Here is a 22634-nt window from a genome sequence, read left to right as displayed (position 1 = left end):
CTGGAAAATAAACCTCTAATTTCTTGTCAGGTGGTGAAGATTTAGTTTCTTGGCTAGATGAGGAGATGGGTCTAGGGGTCTAACTCTTTCTAACGTAGTTTCTACCTGTTTGAGCCCTACCTGTACCTTCACCTTCACAGCTAGGCAGTCTCTCCAATTCTGAAGTTCTTTTGAGGGAGGTGAGTCACGAATAGACATGCTTCTTATTCTTCCCCCTGGCAGGCACTTTGCTTTCAGTTTTCTCGAGTTGGCTAAATCAGGTAAGACCTACCCATCTGTTTATCATTATTCAGAAGTTTTCTTGATATTGCACATCTGCTAACATCTCTCCTATTGTCCTTGGTCCTTATGGTTTAGACCATTTTTACAAACCTTTGCTGTCATTTTAGTAGGATTTGGGAAGTAGCAAAAGTAAATATGCATGTTCAACATAGAAGTCCCGTTATTAATTTTAAAAGTATTACTCCTTTCATATGTGTAATGTAAAATTTTATGAAGTTCACTTTTTCAAAATGAGACTACTTTTTTGGTGACGCTGAATAAGTGGGCTTTTAGCAAGTCCTATTTTAGTAAAGTATTTTCATGCTATTCGTCTGATTGCACTTAGAAATTAGAAGATTTTTCTCATTTCTTGCTATTCAAATATTTTCTTGGGTCACTTTCATGTCCTACTCTTCATTATGAACTTTGTATTTTATCAGTCTTTCTTACCCAGTTTTTTCACTTTCAACTTAAAATTGAATTATACGTGTTTTTTGGCTGAGTCACATGACACAGCCACATAACTATGGCTAAAATTAAGCTGACTTTTGCTTGCTAAGATGTACCATAAGAAATTTGTGTAATTTAGTTGGTGTTAAGATATTTAAAAAACATTGATATAATATGTTGGTGTATAAATTTAATTTCAGAGAACTTCATCTACAATAAATTTGTCACCAGGAGAAGTGGAAGAAGAAGATGATGATGAAAACACTTGTGGGCCCTCAGGACTCTGGGAAGCATTAACACCTTGTAATGGATGTAGGAACCTTGGTTTCCCCATTCTTGCACAGGTAATGAATGGTTTGTTTTTCTTAAAGTACAGTAAAACATAAAAATGATTGCCTAAGTTTTTAAGTAAATCTTTTTTCCCCTTTGAAAATCCAATTAGTATCTTGTTCACTTTGTAATTTTTCTTCAGTTAAAGGTCAGTAAAATGTTTATATAACTTGCTGTACATGTATGTATAGGCAAAGACATACTTTACATATTTTCATGTGGTTGTTTTATTTTGGTCATGATGCCAGTTCCAGAAAACTTGAGTTGTTTATGAAGTTTTAATATTTATGATCTAGAAACACTTCATTTAAAAAAATGCTATTTTGAAGTTAAATCACAATTTATATTAAAATAATAAAAAATTATTTACAAGGAAAGGTGCTAGGGCTCTTTAAAAGCATAGTCAGTAATTTTTTTTCTTAGCACAATGGAACATTGTGGAATAATGTGTGCCACTGAGGATTATGCAGTACGATCCAAAAATGAGACTAGAACACTAAAACATTGACTAGAAATTTGAAACCATTTCACTATTCATGAAATCAATTTTAATTCTATTCTATCACCTTCAAATTCCTGTTGTGTACTATGGACCACAAGCCTTCAGAGGAGTTTCAGAAATATGTGAAATAAGCCAAACAGAGTTAAGAAATTTGAAGCTACAGTGAAAATATCTCTACACGAAGACTACAAAGCACTTAATATGAAAAGCAGTGTAATGGCAAGTTATGTATGTGTAACTACATAGAGCGTGAGTTGAAAAATAGTCTAGCACAGCAAATAATTCACAGTAATTGTCCAGAGTAGTGTTATATCTCAAAAATATTATTTTCTGTTTTGCAACAAATATGAAGCAATTGTATCCAAGAAACTATCACATTTTTCATGTCTGTGTCACAGACAATTTGATTATAGCCACTCAAATTCCAATATTAATTTATCGTGGAGAGCTAAAAAAGATAATCAAATCAGCATATAGTACTTAAAGAATTTCTTCACCTTAATATGAACTATTTTGAGGACTTTTAGATAATTTATCCTAACCATTGCAGAATTGTTATCAATATATACTGGACTACGAGTTCCATAAAGATAGAGACTATTTATTGCTCAACATCTACAGTCTAATGCCAACATGATTCCTGGCATATTGGCAGAATTAAGTAAATAGTTGAATGAAACAATGAACAAAAGTGTGTATTTTAGGATTTCATTTCTTCACTTCAAGTTTTTACATATAGAGTTTTACCTTATATCCACAAGAGTATAGGAGAAAGGAAATTAGGAAACATAGGTTTTATTTTATTAATAAACCTTCCTCTGCTTAGCAGTTTACCAATAATTGAGTACTTTTACCTATTTTTTGTTTCATAAAATTAACATCTTTATATTTCATATTTTAAAAGGTAGAATTCTTGGAAAGTATTAGGGATCCGAGCTATCAATAGTATATGACTATATCTGGTTCTCCACCACCTTACTAACATTTACTTTTATTTTTTTCATTTTAATTTATTTTATTAGGCTTACTAATAACTTGCTTTTGATTTATAGTTTTTTGATATTTGATATTTTCCTTTGGCCATTTCTCTGTGAATGCTGGTATTTGGCTTCAATAAATATTGAATACCAATATTTTAGTAGTTACATTTACCACAAAATATTTCCCAGTCGGCTGCTTTTCTTTTTTTCCTCAGTTTGTAAGTGTGTCTGAACATGAATGTGTTGTGTACATTTTTAAACTATCAAATTTATTAAACTTCTCAGTCTTATTTTTTAATTCATCTCATCTAGAATTCCCTTGAACAAATTCCAAATATGACTCTATATTTGTTTTTTACTTGTTGGTACCTAGTTTTTCTGTGACTTTGCATTGGACAATAATTCCCATTCCTCTCGTTACGTATATTTCATCCTGTTGGGTTTGGGTTTTCTTCTGAAATTTCTTATTTCTGCTTTCCTATTATTAAAACCACATGACTCAGTTTTGATATTTTACATATAATATATCGCAGGAGAAATCATTATCGCATGAAAACTATTAGCTGACATAATTGCCTGAGCATTTATTTTGTTTTTTTATGGTGAGGAGGATTCACCCTGAGCTAACATCCGTTGCCAATCTCTCTCTTTTTTTTGGCTTGAGCAAGATTAGCCCTGAACTAACATCTGTGCCAGTCTTCCTCTATTTTGTATGTGAGATGCCTCCACAGCATGGCTGATGAGTGGAGTAAGTCTGTGCCTGGGATCCGAACCTGTGAACCCAGGCCACTGAAGCAGAGCACACAGAACTTTAACCACTTAGCCATGGGGCCAGCCCCCAGTTGCCTGCTTTTTAAAATTTATGTTTTATAATTACTATGTCAAGTTTCAAAAGTATCCTTATTAGGATTTTAATTTTTACTACATTAAATCTATAAATTTACTTGAGATTCAGTATATTTTTTTTACTGTATTTAATCTAACAAATCAAGAGTAGAATTCTTCTACTAATGTTCCCAATTTGTTGATGGATTCTCCTTTAACATTTATGTGTATTTATATATGCATTATGTATGTATGTGTATATAATTATAATAAAATTGTCTAATGTGTGATGGTGCAAAACTATAAAAATGCTTTTATATTGTTCAATAAAATTAATGCACAATGGTTAATTCCATTAATATGGTTTAATATATTTGTTATGACACTGGAGCTGGAGGCATCATATCTAATTAGATTTATTGTACAACTTGCAACACCTTTGAACTCAGGATTGTTGGGACATATGATTTCGGTATTCATAAAATTTTAACAAAAATTTATTTTGAAGCTTTTTTTTTTTTAGATCTGAAATATTTTTAGAGGCCACTAAAAATTATTAAGCCATGAGCACTGGGCACATTAGGCCTCATGAAAAACCGCTACCTTACAGTTTAATACAGGAGCCTTTGGGATCAGTGGAACTAGTATAGTGCTATGTAAATTTCAGTATATTCCAATTATATTTATTTCACATTTATAACCTTTAACCTAACTGGATCTTGCAAACATGTATCAAATATCTTCACTATTCAAAGCATAGTGCTAAGCTTCAGAACATGAGAATAATGAAAATACAGACTTATTTGGGAGCCAGGTTACCTATACATGCTGGTTCTGGGTTATAAAACTGTGTCAAGTATCACTTTTAGACTTTTAAGTATTTTACCTGAAAAATCAGAGCATTGGCTGACCCTGTGGGTCTTATACTTCTAAGATGATCTAATTTCCAGTTTGGGTCTAGATTTTGATTTGGTCCTGTCTTCAGGTTTTATCTAATTTTTTCTGTTTTTCTAGTTTTATTTATTTTTTTGTGTTTTTATTTTAGCTTTTTTTATTGAGGTAACATTGGTTTATAACATTTTATAAATTTTGGGTGTACATCATTGTATTTCGGGTTTTTTTTTTTAAAAGATTTTATTTTTTCCTTTTTCTCCCCAAAGTCCCCGGGTACATAGTTGTATATTCTTCGTTGTGGGTCCTTCTAGTTGTGGCATGTGGGACGCTGCTTCAGCGTGGTTTGACGCTGCCTCAGCGTGGTTTGACGAGCAGTGCCATGTCCACGCCCAGGATTCGAACCAACGAAACACTGGGCCGCCTGCAGCAGAGCATGCAAACTTAACCACTCGGCCACTGGGCCAGCCCCTGTATTTTGGTTTTTGTATAGACTACATTGTGTTCCCTACCAAAAGTCTAGTTTCCATCCGTTACTATGCACACGGTGCCCTTTTACCCCTTTCATACTCCCCTCACTCCACTTCTCCTCTACTAACCACCAATCTGTTCTTCATATCTATGTGTTTGTTTGTTGTTGTGGTGGTTTGGTTTTATCTTCCACATATGAGTGAAATCACACCGTATTTATCTTTCTCTCTCTCTCTCTTTTTTTTTTGTGAGGAAGACTTGCCCTGAGCTAACATCTGTGCGATTCTTCCCCTATTTTATGTGGGATGCCGCCACATTGTGGCTTGACAAGTGGTGCTAAGTCTGTGCCTGGGATCCGAACCTGTGAACCCCAGGCCACCAAAGCAGAATGTGCAACCTTAACCACTATGCAACCAGGCTGTCCCCTGTGTTTTTCTAATTTTTATGTGACATTTTATCCTTCTATTGTGACTAGATATTGAAGTTTTTACGTGAAGAATTCCTTTCAAATTCATGAAAATTTAGAATTCTGAATAACATCAGGGAATTAAAATTAAGATTTATCGAATATGTTGGGTACTTTCAAAGCAGTTAAAAGATTTAATTTGGGCAAAGAATTAGAAGAGAAATGAAGAATGAAGAGACTGAGAAAATGAAGTCCTTTCTAGAAAGTATAATTCAACCCCAATTTGTTTTTCAACATTCCTGACAATAATAATCACTACCATTTACACAGTACCTACTATCTACCAGATATTTCACATGTATAATCTCTAATTCTCAAAGTAACCATTTAAAGAAGGAAACAGGTAACTTACTCAAGGTCATAGTTAATGTTAAAATAGTTAAAAACTATGATGTCATGTTGCTTCCCTGACTTCATTTACATTGTCCTACTTCCTTTAGTTTGCTTCTGTCCCTGGTTATATATTTTGGAAATTTTAGAATTTTCTTGGACTGTAAATGTAGATCATAAATGGATAAGGATCTTTGAGAGTGATCTTTAGCATTTTATTTTGTCATCTTTTCATTTAATCATAAATATCAAGTTAAGGGAGAGTTAAAGATAGTTGAGCCTGATCGTAAGTTGCCATTAGATCCAGTGCTGCCCTTTCTTGTTAATAGAGCATATGTTTCTTAGAGCAGAGGATTTGAGTTGAATTGTATTATGTTGCTTTCTTCCACAGGCAAGTATTATAAAAGTATTGAATTGCTTTCTCCCCCAGCCTTAGATGAGATGTCCACCTCTGCTCTGTGTGCAGTACGGGGCTTTGAGGCTCTTTTCTAAAGAGTCAGTCCTACAGTCAAAGCCTACTGGACCCTTTGGCTTCTATCTTGTTCACCCATGTAGCCTTCACTCTGCACAGTTGAGATGAGGGGTCCTGATACTGAGCTGTTAGCTGTTTTTGCAACAGGCTTGCCAGTAGTCTCTGCTCCTGCAGTCACCATGCTCGTACTGCCCTCCAGGGAGAGGCCAGCATCTTTTACTGATGTACTAGAAGTACCTTCTGAGGACAATATTGTTGGTGACAACAATATTAACACATGTTGAAAGCATCCACTATGGCCAATCTGGCTCGGCTTCCTCCTGGGTCTGTGAAAGGCTGCTCCTGGTAGGGCTGCTAGACTCTTCTGAGTCTGTAGACTAGGTTGCAGCCACATCCATGGCACCTGTGGTGATGCCTATTGTTACCACTGCCCCTGCTGCTGCTCTGGCCCTTTTGTCAGGCACTGTAGGTTTTGTGACTGCAGAAGTATGTGAACTCTTGAATGCAGTGTATGTGGGAGACATGCTGAATTCGTTCCTCCCGAGAATAACCATAATGGGTGGCCCCCAACACTTCAGGGTTCATGTGAAGTTTCCTGATGCTGACTTGATCCTGATCCCTTCCATAGAAGTGAATGGCATTTATCTATGGGAAGACAAATAAGTGAAGTAGAGAAATCGAGATTAGAAAGGTCTGTTCCCTTCTATTCCTATAGTTAAACAGGAGCTTTTAGTGAGAATTTTGAAGTCTCAAGTCCAATCTCTCATTTGATGTAGGAATCCCCTCTTCATTGTGCCCACAATGGCCACAGTGATCATCCAGTTTTGCTTGAAGAGTTCCAGTTCCAGGATAGCACTATTATAATTCACCAGTGAATATCCTCTCACTTCTTTTTAATGCACTTGTGTTAGTATTTTTGCTGTCAAGTGTATGCACTTTAATATTTTGATGGCTATTAACAAATTGTGCACATGCACACAAGCACATTGCACTGCCACTGATGTATACAAAAATCAGTACACGTCAGTCATGGGGAGACATTATGTCCCCTTCCCTTCATATTGAAATATCTGGTTATTTCTGGTAATATGAGTATTTTTTCCTCTATTTATTAAGAGGCCTATTCACATATCAATAGTAATTCATACTGGCCTATCCAAAGTCCTTATATCTTAATTTCCACTTCGTGTCTACATTACTTATCTTACAATTAGCAAAAACAATAAGCCTAGTATATGTGTAGTAATCAAACTAACATTTTAAAGGTATCCAAGTGTTTCTTGTGTTTTTTGAAAGGAATGAATAGCATTGGGACATAATAAGGAATAAGTAGTATAATTTAATTTAGGTGCTTTTTAAAAAATAAAATAAAGATATGTCAATTTTCTTCAGCGCACTTTTATGCCATGTACATGTATTATGAGATATTTATCTTAGGGTCTCATTAGAGCACTGAGTTAATTGCCTTGTCTCCAGGGAAACCAGAAACCATATTATTTGTAGGGCCTATGGATTTTCAGAATATTTTCCAAACTAGTCATTAGATCAACAACAGTAGAACCTCTCTTATTTGGCCCAATAACCATCATGTGTAGCATTCTGGCAAATATGTCTCTGTTTTTGTTGAGTCTGATGAAATTTATCTGAAATTCCTCTAGCTACTTATAAAACTATCTTATTAGTATTTGCCTTAATAATTTAAGAAGCTCAGATGGCTAAATAAAAATCTACCTGAATTTGAGATTAAGAATTTTTGTTATGAGAATGTAGCAGGTTTCTGTATGCTTGCTCTTCGAACAGGTTTCCACATTGCTAGTCATTGGATATGCTTAAAATAAATTTCTGTTCCTTCTCCTGTACATTAAAGTTTGTGTCACTGAGTAAATCGTTTAACTTCCCTGGGTCTTATTTTGCTCATCCTTGAAATTGAGATGATCCTTTAGATATCTTTCCACTCCAGAATAGTTATTGTTTTGTTGTAGGGGTTTAACCTTTCCCCTCCTGTAATAAAACTACTACATACTTTGGAAATACTCAAAACAATAACAATGAGTCAAGGAATTATTTAGCTATCAACAGCTCTGGAATTGTGTGATTCAATACATAGTCTTATTCTGTTGCTGAATTTATTCTTGCTGAAACTATTTTTTCTCTTTTTGTGAGGGAGATTGGCCCTGAGCTAACATCTGTGCCAATCTTCCTCTATTTTGTATGTGGGACGCCACCATAGCATGTCTTGATGAGCGGTGTGTAGGTCCATGCCGGGGATCTGAACCTGCAAACCTCAGGTTGCCAAAGTGGAGTGCACAAATTTAACCACTACATCACCAGGCCAGTCTTCTCTTGCTGAAACTTTTAAAAGAACCAAAATTTGAAATGTAGAAAGGATAAAATGTTAGTTCAGTAAGATGGGCAGTCAATGGGGCAGTGCTTAAAACAATGTAATTACAAATGTAAGTTAAACATTTTAGACACAATTCAGTTAATAATGAACATAGCTGTGGTAGGCAAATTAATTCTACATGCTAATCTTCACAACCTGTGAATATGTGACGTTACAGAGTAAAGGGACTTTGTAGATGTGACTAAGTTAAGGATCTTGAGATGGGCAGATTATCCTGGATTGCCTAGGCGGACCTAACATAATCATAAGGGTCCTCATAAGAAGGAAGGTAGATATGATGAGGAAAGCAGAGAGAAATTTAAAAACATTATATTGCTAGCTTTGAAGATGGAGGAAGGAGCTTGGAGCCAGGGATTGCAGGTGGCCTCTTCAAAATGAAAAAGGCAGGAAACAGATTCTCTCCTAGAGCCTCCAGAAGTAACTAGTCCTTCTGACACCTTGATTTTAGCCCTGTAAAACTCCTTTCAGACTTCTGATCTCAGTAACTGTCAGAGAATAAATTAATGTTGTTTTAAGCTACTAAATTTGTGGTGATTGGTTACAGTGACTAAAGGAAACTAATACAATGGCTATGGAAATTAGGTCAGTAGACATTTCATCTGTTACTTACTCATTCAAGGAGCAGTTGCCTGTTTGTTTCTAAGCAGAAGGTAGGAGATAACAGGCATTTACAGAGGAATGCATCTTAGCTTTACTATCAAGCATTCGTTTGATCTAGGTTTTTATGATTTTATGCAGTCATTTTTATAACTTTTAAAATAACGGAACTAAAGCCTTACCATTGGGAAGGCTCCATTTTGTATATTTTTAGGAAAGTATTATGATACTGATAATAGTAATGTTAACAATAATATTTAGCATTTATTGAGTGCCTAGCACATGCCAGGTACAGAGATAGGTACTTTACATTCCTTATCTCACTTAAATTTCACCACAATCCTATGAAATATTTTCACTTGACTTTGAGCAAATTGAGTTTCAAGAGATTAAGTAACTCACCCAAGTTTGTCTATTATGTGTGATCCAAAACCTATGTGAATACTTTTCTATCAAATTAAAAAACATTTTTTAAAGAGGGCCCAGTTTCTCACAGTAAGATAAACCTGTATATTCTCTACTGTTCAATATATTTCACTGTAGCATTTCTCTGTTAAAGAGGATTTCGGTAATTATTGATGTCACTCTTATCTAGTGTGTATTCAATTGATTTATTATTTTACATTATGCTTCCAGGATGGTTGAGCTGCTAAATATATTTATTATTTATCTTTCAGATTAAAAAAATTGATGGTTTCATAAGAATCTCAGTTCATTTAGAATCCCTCCACATTTCCCTATTCGTTTATGCATTTATCCATCCATTTGTTCCACAAATGTTTATTATTTGTTATATGTAGGATATAGAGCAATAAACCATATAAACATGCATCACATTCTCGTGTTGCTTATAATTTTGTGCCACGTATTGTGAATGATACAAAATAATAAATATATATGGTTTCTGCCCTGATCAACCTTGCAGTTTAGTTGAAGTAATTGTTCTGACTGCTGTTAATTGGCTGTATAATCTTGAACAAGTAATTTTCCCTCTGCTTCCTGTTCTTTAAAATGAAGAAGCTAGTTCTTGTTTATCGGATTCTTATGAAGATCTTAGAATATAAATGCAAGTTTCTGTATAAATTCCTTGCAATACAAATGCAAATTGATCTATTTCTGTTCAGTTCTTGGTCTCTGGAAACAACACTGGCAATTTTGGTAGGATTTGTAGGTTAAAGAACAGTATTTATAGTACAAACCATCCTCCTATAATAAGTGCATTAAAATATGTGTGATATTTTTTTGTATGTGTTTAGAAAGTCTGGAAGTGTATTTACTATGCTGTTAATAATGGTTATATCTAATGCTAAATATTCCAGAGGGACTTTAACTTCCTACTTTATATGCTTACACATTGAATTATTTACAACAAGCAGATCCAATTTTCTAATAAAGATTTTGTATTTTGTGAAAGCAATAAATGCCATGAGTTGTAAAAAGTCATGATGACTCATTATTTCACCATGACTTTCCATAGAATAGTTTGAAAATTATTGCTTGCATCTGCACATCTATCCATTCATTCATTGATCCCAGCTATCCATTCGTTCATTCACTCACTCATTCATTCATTCATTTTTCATTCTAGTCTGTACCTTTCTAGGCATTTTTGATTCAGTTGTTTGAAATCATTTAAATTGCTTCTTTGAGAGAATTAGGTAGGGACAGCTGGAAGTTATATGGTATGAAGGATTGTTGTATATGGTCTGTATGATTGTTGTATGGTTATTATTTTTATTAAGAGACATCAGTTATTATTTCTCATTGTTGTTTTAAGTCATATTTCCCAGATTATTAGTGAGAAGGAACATTTTTTCCAGATGTTTATTAGGCATTTGTATTTCTTTTTGTTTGGTTTGCATACTTATTTCTTTTACTATTTTTTATTTTTAAAGGAATTTATTTATAAATATATTTTAATATGGCCAATCCTTATTATTTGTGGATTCTATATTTGCAAATTTGCCTACTCGCTTAAATTTTTGGTAATCCCAAAATCAATACTCATCATGCTTTTATGGTCATTTGTGGACATGCACAGAATGGTGAAAAATTTGAGTCACTGTGCATACATTTCCAGGAGAAGTTGAATAAGGTGAAACGCTGCCTTTTTGTTTCAGCTCTCTTAACTGAAAATAATTACACTTTTCACAGTCTATTTAGTGCCACTTTTATTTCTTTTTGTATTTTTGTAATTTTGTTGAGGACTTCTCTATTTACAGTGTAGTATAGTGCTGAAGTTCTGTCTAGAGTTTTTAAAAGCTCAAGAAGGCTGTGATATGCCTTATGCAGAAAATACATGCATCAGGTAAGCTTTTGTTCAGGCATGAATTATAGTACTATTGGTTGTGAGTTCAATGTTAATTAATCAAAATATATATTAAATGTCATCTCTAATCAGAAACATGTATAAAATAAGTTTATGTATCGATCAGTTGGTGAAAATGCTGTGACCAGAGACTTGCATGAACCTAACCCTGTCTGTAGTTCCCCTAAAAGCAGTGATTCTGCATTTGCTAGTTTAGTGCTCATGTGACTTTATAAAACAAAACTACCATGGAAATGAAACATGACTATGTGTTCTAGATACCAAAACTTTGTTAAAAATATTTCAAAACTTGTTTTCCCCAGTCTTTTGCTTGCTGTCTACCATTCTGTTGTCTTTTTTGATTGTGCAAAAGTTCTGGTTTTTATGAAGCCAAATCTGTCTGTATATTTATTTAAAGCTTCTGTTTTTTATATCTTGCTTAGGCTGACCTTGTCCAACCCCACAATTATAAAAATATTCTATTCTATTTTCTTTATATATTTATGTATTTTATATATGTACATATATATGTATAATTAATTTGGGGGTGAGGAGGAACCCAAGATAAATTATAGAATTAAAATACATATATGTACAAATAAATAAAACAAATATGTATAAATAAATATATAAGTAAATAATATATACTGTAAATATGTAATGATGTAAATATATAATAAATGTATATAAATAAATATATATACATTCATAAGTGTATGTGTATGTATTTTTAATTCTATAAGTTATCTTGGGTTCCTCTCCACCTGCAAATTAATGGTCAGTTGTCCCAGCACCATTTATTGAATAGCCTTTTCTCTCTTGATTTTAAATGTTACATTTGCATACATGTCCCTTTTGAACATTTAAAAACAATTTGTGGTAAAATACATACAACATAGAATTTAACATATTAACCATTTTTAAGTATATAGTATAGTAGTATTAAGTATATTCACATCATATGCAACTGATTTCCAGAATTTTTTAATCTTGCAAAATTAAAACTTTTTATCCATTAAACAACAACTCCCCATAGCCCCTGGCAACCACCATTCTGTGTTCTCTCTCTATAATTTTTGACTTCTCTAAGTAACTCATATAAGTGGAGTCGTATAGTATTTGTCTCTTTATGACTGGCTTATTCCACTTAGCATAATGTCCTCAAGGTTTACCCATGTTGTAGCATGAGTCAGAATTTCCTTCCTTTTTAAAGCTGAATAATATTCCATTTTATGTGTATACTACATTTTATTATGCATTCATTCATTGATAGATTCTTGGGTGGTTTCCACCTTTTGGCTGTTGTGATTAATGCTGCTATGAATATGGATATGCAAATACCTCTTCGAGACCCTGCTTTCAATTCTTTTGGATATACACTCACAAGTGAAATTGCTGGACCATATGGTAATTCTATTTTTAATTTTTTAAGGAACTGCCAAACTGTTTTCAATTACGGCTGCATCATTTTACATTTCCACCATCAGTGCCTAAGTGTTCCAATTTCTCTGCATACTCATCAACACTTGTTTTTCCCTGTTTTTTGATAGTAGCCATCCTAATGGGTGTCAGGTGACATCTCATTTTGGTGTTGATTTATATTTCTCTAATGATTAAGTGATGTTGAGCATATTTTCATATGCTTGTTGGCCATTTGTATATCTTCTTTGGAGAAATGTCTGTTCCAAGTCTTTCATCTGTTTTAAAATTGGATTATTTGGTTTTTTGTTGTTGAGTTGTAGGAGTTCTTTATATATTCTAGATATTAATCTTTTATCAGACATATGATTTGTGAATATTTTATACCATTCTATAGGTTGCCTTTTCAGTCTGTTGATTGTGTCCTTTGATGCAAATACGTTTTTGATTTTTATTTAGTCCCATTTATCTATTGTTATTTTTGTTGCCTGTGCTTTTGGTGTCATATCCAAGAAAACATTGTCAAATCAAATGTCATGAAGATATCTTCCTGTTTTCCTCCAAGAGTTTTATAATTGTAGATCTTACCTGTTGACATTTTGTTGGAACAATGTCAAATTTAGAGATTATTTAGGAGAAAATTGGCATTTTTGTAATATTGAATCTTCCCACTCAGGAACATGATATAGATTTTTATATATTCAAGTCTCTTTTTATGTTGTTAAGTAGTTGTATAGTTTTTTTTTACATACACATTTATCTACATTTGTTATTTTTTCCTGGTTATCTCATAGTATTTGTTTCTATTGTAAATAGATATTTTTTCCATTGTATTTTCTAACTGGTTGTTGCTGGTAGACAGGAAAGCTGTTGGCTTTCACCTGCTTATCCTGTATCTTGTTATCTTATGAATTACACTGTGGTTTATAAATATGTTTAAGTTGATTTTCTAGTTAGGCAGTTATATCATCTGGAAATAATAGTAATCATGTCTCAAACTTGTCAATGTTTATAATCATTTGGTTTTTTTCTCTTATTGAATTGGTTGGACCCATCATTATACTGTTGGATAGTGGTAGTGTTTACTTAGTAATCCTGAAACCAGAGACCTCCATATATGGTTAAATAGTGTCTCTAATATTACTCTTAATTTCTCTTCTGTCTCTGTTCTTTTATCTGGGTTTTTTGTTTGGGAACATAGATTTCAAAATATCAATTTTTATTCTATGTGCACTATATATCTAGTTTTTATGATAACAAAGCCCTTTAACATTATTACTAAAATATTTCTTAACAAATTACATTAATTCTTTGGTTATATGACTGAGCATTCCATATTAAAGTAATGTTTCATTGTTATTTATAAATCTTTGATACCTATCATGGTACCTGCTTTATAGCAAGTGTTCAATAAATATTGAATGTGTCATACCTCAGAGTGAATCACATTCAATAAATATTGAATATTTCACATCCTAGAGTGAATGTTAAGCTTATCAAATGTCTAAATACACATATCTCTATTCTTGATTCATTAACTTTAAATGATATATCTTGTTTCTTTAAGAAAATGATGTAGCTTACTTACATTATCTTTATCTCCCTCCTCTTCTTCTCCAAATGTTGGTTATTTTTAATGATAAATTTTAGTTTTTTTTATGGTTAGCTTGGTAGCTTTAAATAATATTATACTTAAATAACTTTAAATAATATTTTTATGTTTCTATGTTTTGTTTCATCAACTTCAGGCAGTCTTTCTTGACTTCCTATTTTGGAAAATGAAGAGATTGTCTCCTGTGCTCTTTCTTTCACTTTTCCTTCCCCTCTTCTCTTGCTGTCTTCTTTTTGCTGCACTTCTCCTTATACATTGTCTAGCTTGCACACAATTATGTTCTATCCTGTTTGACCAAGTTTTCCGTGTTTTGTTCATAAGATGACACTGCAGAAATGTAGCCATTGAATCATGTTTACATATTTATGTTTACAAATGGCATGCTGATATTAAATTTATTTTTCTGTAAAGACCCTAGGCTAGTGGAAGGAGAATGCATCTGGAATTAAAATGAATGGCTTCTCTTTTTTTGCACTCTACCAGTTGCTTAATATCTTGTCATTGTGTACTTTCTTTCTATTTGGACTATGAAGTTGGTTAAGTCACCTCATAGGCTCTTTGGCTGTCCTGCTGGTCATTTGTTTGCTCTGTACTTTTCTCTGAAACCTCATGGTTTGAATTTTACATGCCATGGAGGCTGTCATATAGCCATATAGAACACATACAATGTTCTAGAGATGCTCTAGAGTCCAAAAGCTTCTTAAATCCTAATTTCTCATTTCAGCAGCTCTGCAGGCTGAGATCCGTATGCCATCACTTGTTTTCACAAATTGGTGCTAGAAATGTGAGCTGAGACCAGAGCAGGTGATGACCTGGTGGTTGTGCTCAATGGGAGGGACATAAATTGGTACCAGAAAATCTTACTACTCAAATTTTGTCTTAATAATATAATTTTATACAATTTGTTAAAGCCCCGAAGATTATTTGTTTGACACTCATACTCAGACCCTAAGTACCTCCTCCCCTTTTCCTCTGGAGTATACATTAATTAAATTTTATCATACTATTATATGAATATACCATGTATATACTAAGGATGGATATGTTTCCATGGTGATGCTGAAGGATCTCCATGTGGGAACACACAGTCATTATCTTTACCTAGTTAAATAGCCAGGAAATGTGTTAGCAGGAGGGAGAATATAATCCTGGTTATAAATTTTATCATCTCTCTTCCTAATGTATTTATTTATCTTTAAAGAATGTGGGCAGTAATGGAGATATATAATTAAAAGCACATGGTGAATTAATAGCCTTGTGATTGTCTTAATTCTTTCATTTTAATCAACCTACTTGTTTCACATATTAAAATGTTACATATGTCATTAAAGAAGCTTTTCAACCTAACAACTTTCTAGTCAGATTTTTTTTCCTGGAGTTGTCTTTCTTTTTTCTTGTACAATTTTCCTTTATCATACCCTCATTAAATTTCTAAGTTATATCTTACCATCTATTGAATCCCTCTATTTTTATGGCTATCTCGATACTAAAATTGTCTATTCTTCTGTTTCAGTCTCTAGCATTTGCTCTCTGGGCTTTCTGCAAAAACCCTCCCATTATTGTTCTCATGGATATGATCTCTTGTTCCTGGCTTCCCTATCTTATTCTTACTTTATTTCTTCAATACTCTTGAATATATCATTAGGTAACTTCTCAAGGCAGAGCTTTTTGTGTCCTTGAATGATGGAAACTTTATTCTTTTCTCATATTTGATTGTCAGTTTAACTGATTATAGATTTCTAGGTTAAAATTTATTCTCCCCCATGAATTTGAAAGCTTTGAACAACTTCCTTTAGAATCTACTGCCATTATTCCTGTGCATTTGACTTGTTTTTTCTCTTGATGCTTTAAAGGTCTGATTTTTTACATTTTCAGTATTCTAAAATTTTATGTCTAGGTGTGGGGTTTTAAAAATGTGTCATGGTGCACATAAGCTGTCCCTTTTAATATCAAGATTGTGTCCTTCTTCAGCTCTGGGAAATACTTTTTAATTTTTTCTTTATTTCTTTCTTTTATTTTTATCTTTCTCTTTTTCCAGAATATCCATTTATTAGATGTTGAAGCTCCTGCATTCAACTTTTTTGTCTTTAACTTTTCCCATCTCTTTGGTTTTTTATTCTCTACTTTATTTTCAATCCTTTGCTAATTTTTATGTTTTAGTAATCACAGTTTTACTTTCTAAGAGTCTTTTCTTATTCTCTGATTGAGTCTTTCTCAAAGCAGCTTGTTCTGTACTTTCCAACTATATGGATAGCTACTTGTAAGAAGTATTCTAAGACTCTATTTCAATCTCATAAAATGAGTCATATTGCAGAAGGAGATGCTATTATGCCTACCAGAGAAGGTAAAGCCATAAATTAAGTCAGTAGGATTCTGGTTAATTAGCTTGTAAGGGGGTGACTATTTAACTACATTAAAAGTGACAAGTGCGTGACAACAGAATATTTTTTGACAAAGTAGAATGTATGCTACAAGTTACGAGCTTTTGGTGATATACAGGAAAAGCTAATTTTATCAGGATCCTACTTCATTAGAATGTTGTTTGAGAATTCTCTACAGTTTGGCTCCTGTTGCTCTCTCCTCTGTCATACTGAAACTAGTGTGATGAACAAGAACTGGGATACACATCAACTTTCCACATTCTGAGCCTTTCCGTAAGTCCTTTCCAGTACCTGAAATGCCCTACCTTTTTCAGCATCTATTAGCCCACCCATACATAGTTGGTACACAAGAAATACTTCTTCTCATGCCTTTCAAACCAGAGAGACATACGGAGTCTATATGCAGATTAGGAAAGTGAATAAATGAGAAAATAATTTTTCTCTTGAAGAACTTCCCTGAGGAAAAATTATAACCACTGAAAGAATAATAATTCCCTGAGTTGGATATGTTCTAAGAAGGCATGCTTGATGCCCCTGTACAGCATCTTTCACAAGTAGCCTTTTAGATGAGGAAACTGAGGTGCAGAGAAGTCAATTAACTTGTTTACGATGACAGTTATGAAGTAGCAGAGGTGAATAATGCAACTTGGGTCCATTTGGACTTAATTCCCGGAGCTCCTCTGTTTTTTTTTTCTCTTTATCATTCAATCATTTTCTCCCAAGAGAAGAGTATTGTTCATATTTACATCTTCAGATGTTTCTTCAGTAACAGTGTAGAGATGGGCTGACCAGACCCCTCCTCCCTTGGAAAAAGGGATGTCTGATTTTGTCAGAGATATCTGCCAAATGTTAATTCATCATCATTTCTGTCAGAGGAGGAGTTAATGAAGTTTTCCAATTATTTTAGTATCTCCAGCAAATTCTATTGTGGCTTTTTCTGAGTTTGATCTTATCTACAATTAGGAATAGATTCTGTATTTACATTTAGAAATATATTTCATATTTCCTTATTTGTCTCTGCTATTTTAATTGCATAGGTTATTCTTTCCTTACTTGCCCTGCCTGATATTTCATCATTCAGCTGTTGAATATCTATTGCTTTCATTTTTTATTTTGTAAGGAAGATTAGCCCTGAGCTAATATCTGCCACCAATTCTCCTCTTTTTTTTTTTTTTTAAAGATTTTATTTTTTCCTTTTTCTCCCCAAAGCCCCTCCGGTACATAGTTGTATATTCTTCGTTGTGGGTCCTTCTAGTTGTGGGACACTGCCTCAGCATAGTTTGATGAGCTGTGCCATGTCCTCGCCCAGGATTCGAACCAACGAAACACTGGGCCGCCTGCAGCGGAGTGCGCAGACTTAACCACTCGGCCACAGGGCCAGCCCCCAGAGGGGAGGGATTTTTTTTTTTTTTATTGTTCGGATTAATCTGGTTTTATTTATTTATTTTTTTTATTAATGTTACGATAGATTACAACCTTGTGAGATTTCAGTTGTACATTTTTGTTAGTCATGTTGTGGGTACACCACTTCCCCCTCTGTGCCCTCCCCTCACCCCCCCTTTTCCCTGGTAACCACCGATCAGATCTCCTTATCAATATACTAACTTCCACCTATGAGTGGAGTCATATAGAGTTCGTCTTTCTCTGACTGGCTTATTTCGCTTAACATAATACCCTCGAGGTCCATCCACGTTGTTGTGAATGGGCCAATTTTGTCTTTTTTTATGGCTGAGTAGTATTCCATTGTGTATATATACCACATCTTCTTTATCCAATCATCAGTTTCTGGGCATGTAGGCTGGTTCCACGTCTTGGCTATTGTAAATAATGCTGCGATGAACATAGGGGTGCAACGGACTCTTGAGATTTCTGATATCAGGTTCTTAGGATAGATACCCAGTAATGGGATGGCTGGGTCATAGGGTATTTCTATTTTTAACTTTTTGAGAAATCTCCATACTGTTTTCCATAGTGGCTGTACCAGTTTGCGTTCAATTCTCCTCTTTTTGATGAGGAAGACTGGTCCTGAGCTAATATCCAAGCCCATCTTCCTCTACTTAATATGTGGGACACCTGCCACAGCATGGGTTGCCAAGTGGTGTGAAGGTCCACTCCCGGGATCTGATCCAGTGAACCCGGGCGGCCGAAGTGGTGTGTGCGAACTTAACCGCTGTACCACTGGGCTGGCCCCATGCTTTCATTTTGAAATGTGATTTCTTTTCATACACTGTAGAAGTGCGGCTAGGATTTTTAAAAAATGGAAATAATGCGGTATAATCGAAAGTCAAGTAAACCTAAGTTTTAATCTTAGCTTTGCAACTTATTAGGTATATTCCTCTGCTTAATTAGATAACCTGTCTATACTATTTCGTCATTTGTAAAAGAGGGAACTTATATCTACCTTGTAGGGTGATATGAAAATTAGAGAATGTGTTTAAAGCACATACAATAATTCCAGACTTGTAGTAGCCTCTTGGTAAATGGTAGCCATTATTTTTGTTTCTCCCTTTAAGAAGTATAAACCATTACACTTTTTAAGAAGTTATCTAGTCTCTGCTTGAATATCTCCAGGGATGAAAGCATGTTCTGTAAAGTCCCACCTCTAACATCTACAAGCTGTGAGGCCTCAGAAATAAATCACTTTGGGTCTTAATTTCATCATTTGTAAAATGAGGATAATAATAGCACCTAGGGTTGTAGTGAGGAATAAATGACATATACTGCTTATTAGAGTGCCTAGCACTCAGTAAGTGCTCAATAAATGTTAACTAGTAGTAGAAGTCGTTAGAGTAGAGCACTTCCTAATAATACTACGTCCTGAGTGACCTACTGTATTTTTTTCCACTACAAAGATTGTTCTTCTTCTTTATATGTGATTATGATTAATTATATTGAAGAAAACAATGCAATATGAATTAATTTTTGACTTGATTTAATGTTGATTTAATGTTGGCAACAGTCTTTCAGCCAGCAGGCCACGCTAGCTACCTACCAACCACCTACACTTGTAAGCCCTTGATAAATATTTGCTGAATGAATTGTCTATGGCAGGGGTCTGCAAACTCTCTCCTGTAAAGGGTCAGAGAGTAAATATTTTAGGTTTTGATGCCATATGGTCTCTGTTGCAATTACTCAGTTCTGCCATTGTAGCATGAAAGCAGCTGTAAACAATATGAAAATGCATGGGCATGGCTGTGTTTTAATAAAACCTTATTAAGAAAATGGGCAGTAGGCTGGATTTTTGCTGAAGTTTACTGGCTTCAGGTCTGTGGAATAAAGAAATTAGAACCCTAATACTGATAGAGAAATCCACATCAGTTTGAATCTAATTGGAAATATTTTCGAGTGAGAAAATGTTGTATCCTTTACAGACATTATAAATTTACAGACAATATAAATTATAAATGGAAGCTTAGAGAAAAGGCAAAAATGCATTCTCTGCATGTAAACAAGACTCCAAAGTGCCAGTTTCTAAACTTTTAAGCTCAAAGCACAATTTCACAGAGATCGTTTTAGATGTTCAGCATAAAAACATTTCTCAGCGACTGAAACCAGATTAGAGTTGGTATAGAATCACTTTGGACTTTTAGAAACTAAGTTCTAAATGAGGTGTATACCCTCTGTGGTATGTGAGATGCGTACTCCTTCCAAATGTTAGTGAGTGGCTAGTTGGTGCAAAAATACTAATTCTATAGGATTTAAGGCCCAACTCAAATGCTACTTCCTTCCGAAAGTCCTGTTCCGTCATCTCCTGCCAGAAACAATCTTTTTTCTCTTAAGATTCAAATAACTTATTTTTGACATCTGTGGATTTCTCTCCTTTATTATAGTTATCTAATATCTATTCTTTTAGGTTGTAAGTTGCCTGAGGGAAGTGCCTGTATCTGACAAATGTTTATGTTTTCCAACACTCTCTGCTTTATGTCTTGCATGCAGTAGGCACTCAGGCTATGCTTGTTGAATTCTGAATTTTTCTTTCAGTATCATTGTGGGAGGATATGCTGCAGTGGTGTAAAAAGCATTCTCTTTGGCAATCTGAGTTCTAATTCTGACTTGATCACTTGCTAACAATATACTCAGTGTCTCTAAATCAGCCTTGGTTTCCTCATCTGTAAAATGGGATAATTCCAACTCTACATTGTTTTGTTTTGTGAGGATTAAATGGGTTGACAAATGCCAAGTGCCTAGCAGAAAACCTAGCTCACAAACATTAGCCCTTATTATATCTAAAAGATGCTGTCAATTTCTCTTCTTGTTTTACCCACTATCCTACAATGTAAATGTTCTAAAAATGACTAATTAATAACCCACTCATGAGTAAATGTCAACAATGTGAAAAAGACAAGTAACATCTGGTTGAGTGTGAATCAATGAAATGTTACCATGTTATTTTCTGCATGTGTCAATAAATACTTTATCCCTTGTACTTTTTACGGTTACCATAGTGGCAAAATAAAGCCATATTTAATTTGAATGAATTCCTCTAAGGAATTTTATTTCTTGCTTTGATTCTGTGGCCAAACTGAGATTTTGTTCTAATTATTAAGCTTCTACATTCTGAAATAGGTGAGATTAACAGGGATTATAAAGAAATTGTTGGAGAAAAGAGAAAGTAGTGTCTATTATCCATTTATATCCTATTAATGGCCAGTACCTATTTTATACTGGAAGGGAGAAACAACCATAAAGAGGTGAAAGATAGTATCAAGCTTGTTTTTTTCTTCATTTCTGGCATGTTTATGTGCTTAGGTATGCTAACGCACCATGACTCTTCTGTGAGACTGCAATCCAGCACTGCTCAGGCTGGATCGCTGATCTTGCTTTCTCCGTGTCCCTCTTTCCCCTGCTCCTTGCCAAACCCAGCTTCCTAGGATGGTTTTGCATTCACTGTAGTGTGTGTCAGTCAGCCCTTGTGGCCCCCTAACTAGTAGCTTAACCTGTTCGAAAAGTGAGTAAAAAATTGCTTCTTTTTGGGTGCAAGGGTCAGGGATTGGGGGTGATCATGAAGGAGATAAGTGCAGCTTTAGGGAGAGGACCAATGAAAAGCAAAAGAAACAATAGGTGGGTAATAATGAGAGGGAAATGGTAAGGTAGATGGTGAAGAAGAAAAGAAATGAAAAGGAAGAATGTGCGTTGCATTTGTAGTCCTTGACCGCAAGTGGTATATTGATTTTTCAAACATGTACTATTGATGATGGGAATACAAGGTGGAAACTTGAACAATTTGTCATTGTCACTGGAATGTAGAGAAGAAATTACAGGATGTTATACACCTTTGATGAACCATTTTTCATTGCAACAAGTAGACAGCTGGCTACCGAAAATACACTGAAAGAATGTTATTTCAGGGGCTGATGATTTTATGATAATTAAATTTGTAATTAACTCTTAAATTATTTTGTACTTTAGCAACATATATTTAGTTCAGAAACCAAAAATATATATATTTCAGTTCTTAAGGTAACCTGATTTTTTCAGGTCACAGCATTTCAAAGACAACTATTTACATAACCTCTCAGATACAGTTAGTAAGCCTGATTTATTTTAATGCCTCAGTTTCTTCATCTATATGCAATAAGGATTATACCTACTCAGACAGTTGTCGTGTGTTTAAATTAGTGTCAGCAAGGGCTTGGCATTTCAGGGTGCTTCTGCTGAGGACAATTTTGTTTTGTGCCTGAAAAGAATAGACAAGATGTGAAATGCCTTGCCACTTTTCCTGTCTTTTAAGTTCAGAATTTTATTTAATATTGTTTCAGCATCAATGTTATAATTTCCTGTCTAACATTTTCATAGTTCTTTTTCCATGTTTATAGTTGCTTTAAGATATAGTCTTATATATTTCTTTTCACTAGATTTTAGAAACGTTTTTGTTTTTAGTAGTTTTAAGGGTCTCCATGATACCTTGATTTTGGGGCACATGGCAAGATTAATT

At 34.1% G+C, this 22634-nt stretch overlaps 1 protein-coding gene across 41 annotated transcripts in view; it reads left to right on the top strand.

Moving 5' to 3' along the window:
- Positions 1-22634, top strand: part of ANKS1B (ankyrin repeat and sterile alpha motif domain containing 1B) — a 1029975-nt gene that overhangs the window by 276340 nt on the left and 731001 nt on the right. For all 41 annotated transcript variants that reach the window (XR_011534653.1, XR_011534657.1, XR_011534652.1 and 38 more), the window contains one exon: positions 912-1055. Coding sequence is in view for 30 of the 41 variants with exons in the window: in XM_070599947.1 (XP_070456048.1) it covers positions 912-1055 (144 nt within the window). In the remaining 11 variants the exon portion in view is untranslated. The remainder of the gene's footprint in view (positions 1-911; positions 1056-22634) is intronic.

This window comes from Equus przewalskii, chromosome 29, assembly GCF_037783145.1.
Source record: "Equus przewalskii isolate Varuska chromosome 29, EquPr2, whole genome shotgun sequence".
In the NCBI taxonomy this organism is placed as follows: domain Eukaryota; kingdom Metazoa; phylum Chordata; class Mammalia; order Perissodactyla; family Equidae; genus Equus; species Equus przewalskii.
This window is presented reverse-complemented; position numbering and strand designations above follow the sequence as displayed.